We start from the raw sequence: 12,849 nt of genomic DNA, 5'->3' as shown, positions 1-12,849 counted from the left end.
TGATTTTTTGTGCCCTAAAAATCTCTGCAACGGTTTTTCCCTTCTTTTTCCAAATGCCTGCCTGGCAGTGCATCAGCTTAGCTGGGCAGCACTGACCCATCCCTATGCCCATGGTGGGATGCCAGACCGGAGGGTGGCTGGGTGGGAGCCACCCCCTCCCCAGCGCTGGCGGTGGGACGGGTCTCACATGTCCCCATACCCTTTTTGCTGCAGCAGGCAGAGCCAGCTCCGGCACCGAGTGGCATCAGGCAATGCCACCGAGTACGGGGCTCCCCGTGCTACACGGGGGGATCCCGCTGCCACCCCGACGGGCGCAGGGGCAGCCGTTCGCCAGCTCCGACCCTCTTCTGTGCCAACCAGGGCCAGGAGCAGCATCTCGATTTCAGCCCTCGCAAGCGCCCACTTTGAACAAGCTGCTGAAGGTCCACAAAGCCACGGGCTAAGCACCCACGTGGGTCTCATGGCTCCGTATTACGGAGGAATATGGGGGGATCTGATGGAAAAGGTCACGGGACGGGGGTTTGTTCCATCTTCAGGCTTCCTGAGGGTCCCATCCCTTCTGCTGTCTCTCTTCCCACCTGCGAGATGGGGACAGGACCCAGCTGCTCCTGGCCAGGCTGGGTAGGAGTGAACGTCCCTGCGCTGCACGTGCCAAGGAAACCCTAAAAGACTTCCCGGGGAGGGTGGTGCTGAGCCCCCGTGCTGTTACCTCCACCAGCCGGTCCTGAGGCCGCAGCCCCGCTCGGGAGGCCGGTGAGTCGGGGTCGACCGAGCGGATGAACTGCCCCGGCCGGGACTTCTCGCTGTGCAGGTTGAAGCCGTAGCCATTGGGGCCTTTCTTCAGGTGGCAGAGACGTGGGCACAGCTCCTTCTGCCCGTTTAGATCCTGGTTAACAGAGAAGGGGGTGGGGGGGGACAAGACACAGCGGTTCATTTACAGGTTTGGGTTCGCTCTAAAGCAGAAGCAACGGTAAATAAAGCTGCCAAGGAAGCCCCGGACCTGCACCCCGTCCTCCCGCTGCCCCGAGCGGGGACAGGTTAACAAATGAATTTCCTCTCATTGAGTCTATTTTAGAAAACCAATTGTCCAAAACCATTCCAGAAAAAAAATAAAACAAAAAATCCATTTCCTTCATCAGAAGCAGCTCAGATAAAGTCTGCCCCAACACCAAGACCCCCCCGGCAGTGGCCAAGCCCCACGGCCGCAGCCCCGGGTACAGAGGAACCAAACCTGAGAGCCCAGCGACGCTCACCAAGAGCAAGGATTAACCTCAGTTATTTATTTAAGGCAGTGCTGTGCCCTTGCTCCCAGTGGCACCAGCATCGCCTGCGGTGCCAGCCAAGGGGACGAGCCCCGTGCCCGACGGCTCCCCGCAGCACGGAAAGGCTGAGCCTGATGTCATGGGATGAACGGCCCAGGAGCACCGAGGGGTTTAACGCCTTCCCCCTATCCCACGGAAAATGCTTTATGGCTCGTCAGGGCAGCCGGGGTCACACCAAATCCCAGTTTTTCTCCAGGTCTGCTGGACCCACGACATTCCCTCAGGATGCCGCTCTCCCCACCAGTCCCAGCACGGCCCCATCCAGCCCCAACGCTGGGCAGCTCCGCTCACGGCACAGCACCCCGGTGCCAGCGAGAGCCACCTCGGAGATACCAGTTTTAATTTCCACCAGTGCTTTAAGGAAAACACTCCCGTGGCTCAGTTTTAATTTTTCATTACAAGAAACACCACTCGCCCCCCTGCTAACAGCCTCGATTTTTTCCGGATCACGTTTACGGTGAAACCTCTCCCAGCCTTTCCCTTCAAACTCAAACCCCACGCCGAGGGGCTCCGGCTGCACACGGACCCTGCGCGGCACGAGCCAAACAAGCCACAGGAGCTGGACCATCCGCAGGGACCTCGCGTGCCGCGATGATGATGGGGAATAACTCCGTTTGCAGCGATGCGTGGTGATCTTTGGCCACTGTGAGTCCCGGTGGGGCAAATACAGAGGGCAGCGAAGAGCCAAACCGATTCACCGGCACTCGCCGATCTCCCAGCTCCCCATGGGGACAGCAGTGACCCACTGATGGCAGCCCCAACCGGGGTCAACACCTGATTCCTGCAGGAGCAGAGCGTGCAAGCAAGCCGATTACTGGTGGCCGGGCACTGCCGGCTCCCGCTGCCGGGGCCACCACGGCTAAATCACTTCGGGGACTGATCCCGTCACCTTCATCCCCTCAAAGAAGGGATTTCCAGAGGAGCTCCAGGCAGGGACACACAGAGCGGTCACCCCAGGGACCCGCTGTGCTGGGGAACAGCTCTGCCGCCTTTCCCCTTCGGCACAGCCATGGAGCCACCGGGGATGGAGAGGACAGCCCTGCAGTGCCCTTCCGTCCCCGGGCACCGCTCCCTGTGCCCTTCCTACGGGCACCGCGCTAATGCAAACGGCAAAACACGACCAGTATTACTTGGTGCATGTCCCTGTCCCCAGCTGGGTTCCCCACTTTGCAGAGCTCAGGGCATCACCCATCGCCCACACCGAGCCCAGGTGCCAGCAGTCACCCCCACCCACCCCGCCGGGGCAACGCTGCTGCCCTTGGCAGGGGACAGAGACCACAGATGACGAGAGATAAACCCAAATAATCCCAACAAGAAATACCCACTTCATGCCACAGAGAGCATGTGTCCCCACAACCGTGGCTACCTGGCAAGTGGGGGCTCCGGACACCCCCCAGCACCGACTGCCTGTTGCAGGCTTGAATGCAATGGGATGGGACCTGGGGATGGGGTGGGACCTGGGGACAGGGCACGGGGAGGCAGAAACCCACCGCAACTGCGTCATTGTGGGGGGAAACTCCCCCCTCGCCCCATCCGGCGCTCACTCCCACCCCGCACGCACCCGCTGGGATGTCAATAAATATCCCGGCACTGCCCTCCTCAAGCTGCTTATGGAATAGAATCACAGAAGGGTTTGGGTGGGAAGGGACCTCAAAGATCATCTAGTTCCAACCCCCCTGCCATGGGCAGGGACACCCTCCACTGCACCAGGTTGCTCAAAGCCTCATCCAACCTGGCCTTGAACACTGCCAGGGATGGGAGTGTTTGAATAGTCGAGCTGCACCCATCTCCCCCCGCCTGCACGGGGACTGCGTGCTCTGACAGTGAGCAGTGAGATTGGGCCGGAGTCCTGGGGCAAAAAGCAGGGCAATTTTGGCTGTGGCTGCAATGCCCTGAGGGGACAGGACAGGATCAGGACTCAGGACCAGCTTGACCAGCTCAATCCCAGCATCCAAGAAGAAATGGGGATGCGAGATGACCAGCCCTCGCTGGATGCCAGGTCAGGGCCACTGGCGATGCCACCTTGCAGCCCCAGTCTTGCTGGGAAATGCCCTTGGTATCAGATACCCTAAACACACAGATCAGTTCTTACAAGAGAAAATGCAAAGAATCACAGACTGGTTTGGGTTGGAAGGGACCTCAAAGATCATCCAGTCCCAAACCCCCTGCCATGGGCAGGGACACCCTCCACTACACCAGGTTGCTCAAAGCCCCATCCAACCTGGCCTTGAACACTTCCAGGGATGGGGCAGCCACAGCTTCTCTGGGCAACCTGTTCCAGTGCCTCACCACCCTCAGAGGGAAGAATTTCTGCCTTAGATCCAGTCAAAATCTGCCCTCTTTCAGTTTAAAGCCATTGCCCCATGTCCTGTCACTACACGCTCTTGTCCAAAGCCCCTCTCCAGCTTTCCTGTAGCCCTTTTAGGTACTGGAAGGTGCTGGAAGGTCTCCCCAGAGCCTTCTCTTCTCCAGGCTGAACAGCCCCAACTCTCTCAGCCTGTCTCCAGAGCAGAGGTGCTCCAGCCCTCAGATCATCTCTGTGGCCTCCTCTGGACCCGCTCCAACAGCTCCATGTCCTTGTGTTGGGGCCCCAGAGCTGAAGGCAGCACTGCAGGGGGGTCTCACAGAGCAGAGCAGAGGGGCAGAATCCCCTCCCTCGCCCTGCTGCCCACGCTGCTCTGGGTGCAGCCCAGGATCTGGACCATCAGCACTGCAACTCCCAAATCAGCAGTGAACCGATGGATAAAACCCAGCTCCTGCCAGTGCCGGGCAGGGCTCCCGTAGTGCTTCAGCCACCTGCTCAGCGCAGCCCCCCTGTGCCCCCATCCTCTCCCTCCCCAGACTCCACACGCCCGTGGGTTTCCCATGGCCCCGGCGCAGTCGGTTCACCCTATCTGCAAACACTTCCAGCCTGCCTTGGAGTTCTGCAAAAACTGAGGAAAACAGGAAATGATTCACCCGGCCAAAGAGGGTCGGATCCGCGCGACCTCAAAGGGTGCACGGGGCTGCGCGCAGGTCGGAAACGGGACACGTCTCGCAAGCAGAGGGGAACGCGCCTGGCATCACCTGTTTGGGTTTAGAAAGGACCTTTTTAAACCATTTTTCTCTTGCTCTATTTTGATGGAGTTGGCAGCATGAAAGCACCAAGAACATCACCCGAAAACGCCACGCTGCGACTGCCGTCCCAGTGCCGGGGCTCGGCAGGCGGCTGGGGGGGGACATGCCAGCAGGGCTGGTCCCTCTGCCGTCGGGAAATCCCCCAGGATCGCCAGCGAAACCAAATTACTCAAGAAATAAACCACGCAGGGGAAAGCTTCGTCCGCAGGATCCCTTTGGCTGCGAGGGGGGGAACCAGCGCCGTGTCCTACAGGGGCTTGCTCTGCTTCCACCACAAAACCATGAATCCAAGGCCCTTAACCGGAATGAATTCAAGATCTTTGTGTGTTTTGTTGGGGTTTTTTAAAAATAAATAAATAAATCCCAACTCAGCATCTGCGTTGAGCAGAAATCCTGGGGCAAAACTGCTTATCCTCCCGCAGAGATGATCCGGGGCTTTTGCTGGGCTCTTAAACCTCCCGACTAACGCAATCCTCGGCCACTGGAGAAAAAAAAAAACACAAGTCTTAGCCCAGAACTCAGCAAAGCCCCTCCAAAGCCGCTCTCTGGGATGAAGCAAACACCATCACTCCCCTCGCCCCCCCCTCGCTCCCACACTCTGCGCTGACGTGCTCGGTCCACACCGAGCTCCTGCGCCTCCCGCCAGCTCTGCTATTTATTTTCTTTTTGGCCGGTGCCAGCGTTTCCCTGGTTGTGTTCTGGGAAGATATTTCCTAAGCTCCCAGGGGCATTTTCCCTTTGTGAAACCCAAGTCCTGCGACGAAGAGCTCCCTGTGACAGCGGCACGTTAGCCGGGCTCCCCGGAACCCCACCGACGCTCACCCTGCAGAAACGCTCCGGGATTGCTCCGGAGGAGGCTTCGCTGCCCTTTCACATGCCAAAACCCTAAAAGCCAGTTTGGGGAAGTTAGATTCACACACATGCTAGGAAGCAACAAAAATCAACTGTATTCCTTGTCTATTTGCACGGTAAAAAACATTGCATGCAAAAAAAGTCGCAAAATGATGCAAAATTATTATTTTTTTTTTTAGGAATTCAAATGCTACCGGTGGCCACTAATTTCACCAATTAGATTAATCAGCAATAGGACGTTACAGTCCATCTACAACGTCACTGTCTATACCCGCCTGCAGGTACGTGCTGCTTGGACGAGAAGCTGCGTTGCTGCACCGTCCCTGGAGCTGCCACTTGAGGCAAATCGTCGTCATTTTAGAAGGAAAAAGGTTTCGGAAACGCTGTTCAAGCTGGTCCATTTCAAAATGCACAAACAAGACATTAAATAACAATGAAACGCTTTGCAATTAAAATAAAAAAACCCACAGCTGATGGGTGTTGCCAGCTCTCACAATCTCATTGCAACTCTTGCACCATCTGATTATTTTTTTTTACCCCTTAGAGTTTCCAGTGCTGCTGCTGGGAGCCGGGGTCCCCCAGGGACACCCCTCAGCTCACTGGGGTCCCCCCGGGGACACTCCTCGGCTCACTGGGGTCCCCTGGGGACACCCCTCGGCTCATTGGGGTCCCCCTGGGGACACCCCTCAGCATACTGGGATGCCACAGCTCAGGCTTCATGCCATTGCCATGCAGCTCCCTGCAGTGACCAGGACCGTTCCCATTCTGTACCCCTGGATGTTCTGGGCACCCTCCACCACGCAGCCGCTACCATAAATGTCACCAACTCTGACTGCCAAGGGGTTTCCACGCAGTTAATCAGCAGGTGCCAGCCTCTATGAAAGCAGAATCCACCAAACCGCTGCCACCTTGGTCTCTTCTGTTTCCTGAAACAAACTCACCTCCCAGATTTCAAGGGGCAGCAGAGCAGCGCCCCGCACTCCCCTGTCCCAGCAAAACCCACCTGCCCCCAGGAAAGCCCGTCCCTGGCTCCAGTGCCCGCATGCCAGCCCCAGCTCAACGCCGCGAGGCCGCCGGCGGCACAGACCCGCTTGCCATCGCCGCTGCCCCCTGCCTTCATCACCCGCATCCGGACTTCGAGCAGGACTGGGGATGAAAAGGGTTTTTCAAGTCCCCCCCTCGCACAGGCAGCAGCACAAAACTTCGAGCAGGACAGAAACTCGCTGCCAGCCCAGCCTGGCAGCTCTCGCCCAGCCACAACAGCCGCGGGTCTGTCCCTGCGCCGGAGCCCACAGCCGACGGTGGCTGAGCGCAGCTGCGGTGGGTGCCAGGACCATCTCCAGCGCCCCCGTCCCACAGCTCGAGGAGGAAGAGGAGGAAGAGGAGGAAGAGGAGGAAGAGGAGGAAGAGGAGGAAGAGGAGGAAGAGGAGGAAGAGGAGGAAGAGGAGGAAGAGGAGGAAGAGGAGGAAGAGGAGGAAGAGGAGGAAGAGGAGGAAGAGGAGGAAGAGGAGGAAGGCAGAGCACACATGCACACACAGAGCTAGTCTAGCGGCCGAGGCCGGGTCGGTACCATCTGCCGTGGGAGCCCAGCGGGTCACGGCACAGCGCGGGGCAGAGCGGCTCCCGCAGACGAGCGTGCCGAAGCCACGGTGCTGCTGTGCCCCTCAGCAGGGGGTTCACCCCCCAAGCCCCCTCCAAGGCCGAAGTGATGCTCTTGGCACAGCCGGGAAGCGCGCAGTGTCCCCGGTGGCACCATGAGGGGAGCGGGAGCTCCAGTCCCGCTCGTGCCGCCCTGGGAACGGGGATTTGCTCAAACCAGGCTGAGCTCATCCGCCACGGCATGCCAGCCACCTCGGCCCATAATCACCGGAGATCCCGGCTCGCCACCTAATCGGCTCAGTCCTGCCCGGGACCACCCCACCCACAGCACTCAGCACCCACCAGTGCTTTGGGGGCTGCCCCCAGCACCAGCCCCATCCCTCCCACAGCCCGGTGGGCTTTGCCATTTCCTGCGGGCAGCCAAAAAGGCTCTAATGGCCACCGTGGGGAACGGCCCCGCGCTCCAGGCTCTGGATCGCCCTGCGACACATCCAGCCTTTCCGCCTCTGCTCGGCGGCGCGGGAGCGGACGCGGGCAGGAGCGGTCCTGCCTTGTTTACACTGGGAACATATTTGCTTTCAAGTCGGCTCCCGCGGCGCTTCCTCTCCTTTCGCACGTGGTTTCGGTCAGAAAACAGCTTCTTTCCTCGCCTACTCCCCAAAATAAAACCCATCGCTGGCACAGCCAGGGGATACTGGGCTGCCGTGCTGCCCTGTGCCCGCCCTGGCACACCGAGATGTCCCCACGGGAACAAGGGACACTGCTCAGGGCCTCTGCGCCCATCCCTGCATCCAGCCAGGACCTCTCCATCCCTGCACTTCGGCCTCTCTGCTGCAGGCAACGGGCACAGAGGGCTGCCCGGGAGCTTTGGGGGTGGCAGAGGAGAAGGGCCGCTCCGCATCCTCCCCAAAACCTGAACACTGCAGGCAGGGCAGCGACGGGCGATGCCAGGAGCCGGGAAGGAGCCAAGCAGGGAAAGAAACCAGTCCAGAAAGGGGGTCCGGGATGCGGCACTGCCAGAACAAGGGGCCCATTTACACCCACCCTGACATGGGTACCCCCTCCTTGGCAGCACGGGTTATACTGGGAACCGAGCTGAGCCGCGGGCAAGCTTTAATTGCCACTATTATTCCTACGATTTTGTTGGAAGCTCAAAGGCTGCTGCCTTCGCTCAGATTTATGGATGCACTTAACTTTAAGCAGATGCTGATCACCCTGATCTGGGAGGGGGAGGGGGGTCCTTGCGTCCCTGCCGTGAAAATCCTGCTGTCTTTCATGCCACGAAGCTGAGGGAAGCTGGGAGAAGCGGGAGCCGTCACCGTGGCTGCTGGCAGTGCCCACAGCCCTGCTTGCCACGAGAACCGGGCAGGCTTTGGGCTGGTGCCGCGGCGGGAGCGGGATTACTGCCTCCATTCACCGCCGTGCCAGGGATCCGCAGGGCTGGTTCTCGTTCCCCTTCCCCCAGGAATGACTCAAATTTTCCCATTAAAACAGCACCAGAAAGGGGCTATTGTAGCCCTGCATCCCTCAGGGCTGGGGGGACCTCGGTGACACTTCAGTGCGGGGGGACACGGCCGACTTCCGATGGCAAATGTCAAAGGAGCCTCCAAACCCAGTGGGACCACCGGCCAGCAGCGCTGCGAGGGGGGGGGGCAGAGCACCCCTGGGTCTGCACCACGGAGCAAGGACACGGCAGCTCTCCCACCATTCCCACCACCCATCGCTGGGAAAAGCGGAGTGAGGATGCTCCTGGGGCTTCCCAAGCCCCGGATGGTCCTCAGGTCCACGCTGGGAGGCTGCAGCCCCCACACGCTGCTAGGAAGGGCTCGGGGGCTCCCCCCCTCCCCGGCCGCACACGTTTCACCCAGCTCCGTCCCCCGGCTCGCAGTCAGCCCGCGCCGAATCCGCTCAAATTCCAGATGTTGGTGAAACGCTATAAATAAAGGAGGGGGAAGGGGAGCGGGGGCTGGTGGGACGCCAGGCCCACGGAAACACAAGCAGATGTTCCTCTTCCTCGCAGAGCTGCGGCGTGGTCCCACCAACACCCCAGCACGGGGAGCGGAGCTGGCACCAGCTCCCCCGCGAGGCACCTGGGTTTGGGGAGGAAAGTGGCAGTTTCAGCACCCAGAGGTGCCCTGGCTGGTGAGACCCCCCCAGCACCTGCGGAAGGGGGTAACTGGGAGATTTTTCCACCAGATGATCCAGGAATAAATCCTCGGGCAGGACCGGCTCCGTCAACAACCTGCTTCCATTTTGATACAGCCACAACTCTAATTACCGCCCGCCCCGTCAGCCCAGGAGGGGTTTCGGCTCAGCCACCAGAGAAAACCCCGTTGCCCACCTCGGTGCCACAGCGGCACGTCACCACCGACCCCAACTGCCAGGGCCTCGCGCGCTGCCAGACCCGCACACGCGGGCTGGACTTTTCTGTAGCTTATTTAAATTGCTTCCATTATTCAAATTGCTCCAATTATTTAAATTGCTCCAGCCGGGTTTGAATGATAGAAGCATTAAAAAAACATATATTATTTTTTTTTCAGACAAAAGACATTAAGATTTGTTCTGTTTTCCCTAACAGCCGCAGCACTGCTGCCCCAGCACCCTCATGCCAGCCCCTGGAGGAGCAGGGGCTGCACTGGCATGCGTGCCCAGCGCCCTTTGGATGCATCCTGCCGCTTTCTCTGCCAACGCGCGGCACAAAGGGAGCGAGTGAGGACGGCAGGCGAGCCAGGAGACAGCCCAGTGATCCCAATTAGCAGTGGAAAGCATCCAGCCACGGGTACTCAGCAGGACCCGCAGCCAAACCGCAGCTGATGTGGTGATTCGGGTGTTTTCAGTGGGTGCATCTCCAGCCCCTGCCAGGTTTGCTGCAGCAGATGGGAGCACCGAGTCAGGGCTGGCTGTGCCAGCCGGGGCGATGCCCTCGGTCACAGCCCAACGGTGGCCCCTGCGAGGACAGGGATTAGCCGTGCGATGGAAACCCAGTGCCCGCAGAACGGGTCCCTCCAGCAGTGGAGGGGAAGGACGATGCCCGCAGACGGCCACAGCGGGTACCACACCACGGCAGGGACCCACCGTCCCTGGCACACTCACTCTGAGCCCTGCAGCCGTTTCAGACACAGCGGAGGGGACGGTGTGATTTGTCACTGGTGACCCTCAGCCCCCAGCAGCGCTTTGCAGGGCAACACAAAAGCAATCAGAAAAAAAAAAATAATGAGGTCCTTCAGCATCCCCTGGCACTGCGGGAGCGGCACGAAGAAGAGGTACGCACCCTCCCTGAGCTGTGCACCAAAGCACCCAGGTCTCCCCCAAGCCCGTGCACCCCAGCCTGGTCCATTCCAGTGCTATGGGATGCAAACCCCGTGAGAGAGCGGGACGGCCATGCCAGCACCCTGCCGCAGAGCCGGACCTCAGCCACGGCCCCAGACACGACAAAAGGTTTTTATCCCAAGAAACCACTGGGCAGGAGCAAACAAGAGCAGGAAGGATGTGATGGGTGGGGAGGAGGATGCCCGATCGCCAGCCCGTGGTGACAGTGCCTGCCAGGCTGGGCTGCCCCATGGGACAGCCCCACAGCGCAGCTCGCACCCCTGGGCACCCCACACCACGGTGGGGTGACGGGAAAAGCCCTTCACTCGCAGCCTCCCATCAGCGTTCCACCTTTAAGCAATTTGCTGCCAAAGAAGTAAAAGCTGGACCTTGGCTGCGGACGCCCTAAGGCGAGGGGGTAAGCCTGGATTTGCCCCTCTCCAAAATCCCTGGCACTGCCACAGCTCCGGCTGCGGCATTACGGAAATCCCTGAGCACAAAGGGGCCTCTCGGGAACGGGGCTGCAGCCGGGGCTGTGTCCCAGCGAGGACCACACGTCCCCAGTGGGGCCAACCCCAGGCGAGGGTCCCCAGCAGCGAGGGGGCTGGCTGGTGCAGGGACCCCAGCCCAGCCTGGCTCCGGGGGGTCCGTGTGATCCCACCCAGCAGCGATGCCGGCCGTTCCTCAGCAATCCCACAGCTGGGGAATTTCTCAGCCACAAGCAGCAGCAGTTTTTCCACCCCCCGTTTGCTGGCAGAGTCCGAGCGCGAAGGCACCCACGCTCCCCCCGGGCAGGGCTGGAGCCAGCACCAGCAGCAGTGGTTTGGCTGGGAGCAGGGAGCAGCTGGCCCAGCCCACGGAGAGACACGGAGGGAGGGAGGATGGAGGAGCCCAAAACCGCCACGTGCATGTGTCTGCTCTGAGAGACAACTTTTCCAGCACAATCTGCCAAGGAAACACGCAGCCGGGATGCCGGTGAGCTCCCCTGCTCCGGGAGGATGGGCTCCAGGACAATGTGGGGCAGCAGCGTGGGTCCTGGCAGGCTGGGATTTATCCAAGAGGAGAAACGTGGGATCTCCATTCTGGATGCAAAGGGATCTCACCAGATCTAAAGGGATCTGTTTTCCAGTGGGTAGGAGGGGAAGGAGACAAGGAGCATCACTTGCTCTGTGCGGGGCTCAAACCACAGCTCCAGCCACTGGAACAGGGGGAAAAGTCCTTCCCACGCTCACCACGAACCCCTCGGGGCGAGGGGAGGGATTGAAGGCAGCAGGAGATGCTGGGAATGAGCTTCCCAGATCCCACGGTGCTCCGTGCTCACTCCCTCCACAGGGGCCATGCTGCAGAAGGACCTCACCACCCCCGAGGACGAGACGTGCCCCCTCCGCAGGACCCCGAAATCAGAGACACAACTACCACCCAGGGCAGCACGTCTCAACGCTCCCAGCACCGCTCCACGGACAGGCGATGGATCCCAAACCAGGACCCAAAGCGCACCCCGCACGCGAGCTCGCGGCCGGAGCCGCGCTCCACAGAAGGGCTGACCACGCCGTACCAGCCGCCCTTTGGACTCCTCGGCTTCTCGCCGAGGCCAAGGCCTTGAGCAATCACCAAACCACTCGTTAACGCCGGCCCCGTTCGTTGCCTTTAAGAACTCCGGGTCATTAGCAGGAATCCAGTCGTACCAGCTCCGCGCTCCCGCGGCGGCCAGTTTGGCACCACCGATGCTGGGGGAAACCCCGCCGTGGGGCTCTCGCGCGACGTGCACACCCAGGGGAAGGGGGGGATTCTTCTCAAGGGTTGAGGTTGCTCAGGCTCTCAACTCCTGCCTCCCACCCTGCAGCTGCACAGACACACCGCAGCACCCATGCCAGGGCTCTGGCACCCGGGGGACACCGTCCTAGGGTCCCAGACCAAACCCCAATGTCCCACAGCTGTTTCCTGCCCCCTGCGATCCACACCCTGCGGGAGGCCAGCACCAACCTGCTCAAATCCGAAAGGTGCCCCCAAAACCCCGCTTTTGGGGATGGGGTGCAGTCCCCAGCACGTCAATAACTAACCTGCAGCCCTGCAGGACACCAGCTGTTTGCCAAAGTGTCCAACAGGGGACAGGGAAGCCCGTGTTCTGCACCATGGGCCAGCAAAGATGCAGCTCTGGGTCCTCCCCCAGACCTGGAGGAAGGGGTCATGGGTGCTATTTACACTCGCAGAGCCCAACAAAGCACATGCAGGGTGGGAGAGAGACCACGCAGGCCCTCGTACCGGCTCGCCGGGGCTGATCTTCTCCCCCTGCTCTGCCACCAAGCCCACCCGGTGCCCAGGCTGGGACGAAGGGTGCAACGGACACGGGGCAGGACGAGCTGGGTGCAGCCCCACAAGTGCTTCAGCTCCGTGGAGCGTGCTGCACGCTCGCCGCACGCCTTCCTGCTCCCACCGCCGCACAGCAGCATCCCCTGCCCCAGCTGTGCCCAGCACGGGGACACATCTGCGCCATCCCAGCCCGGCCCCTGCCTGGGAAGGGGGGAGAACAGGGGCTGCTCTGTGAGCACCAGGAGCAGGGAAGTTCAATAGTTTACTCCCAATATTTGTCTTGGCCGGGCGGCACAGCTCGCTGGAGGAAACGGGGCAGGGGGAGGGCTCCAAGCATCC

General features: G+C 60.5%; 1 protein-coding gene across 2 annotated transcripts in view; it reads right to left on the bottom strand.

Annotated features, from left to right (window-relative positions):
- NHERF2 (NHERF family PDZ scaffold protein 2) overlaps positions 1 to 12,849 on the bottom strand; it is a 36,553-nt gene that overhangs the window by 9,618 nt on the left and 14,086 nt on the right. For both annotated transcript variants that reach the window (XM_086622009.1, XM_086622008.1), the window contains one exon: positions 710 to 886. In XM_086622009.1, the coding sequence (XP_086478135.1) occupies positions 710 to 886 (177 nt within the window). The remainder of the gene's footprint in view (positions 1 to 709; positions 887 to 12,849) is intronic.

Source organism: Tauraco erythrolophus, chromosome 17, assembly GCF_009769465.1.
Source record: "Tauraco erythrolophus isolate bTauEry1 chromosome 17, bTauEry1.pri, whole genome shotgun sequence".
Taxonomy (NCBI): Eukaryota; Metazoa; Chordata; class Aves; order Musophagiformes; family Musophagidae; genus Tauraco; species Tauraco erythrolophus.
The sequence above is the reverse complement of the archived record's forward strand: the minus strand, read 5'-3'. Positions and strand labels throughout refer to the sequence as shown.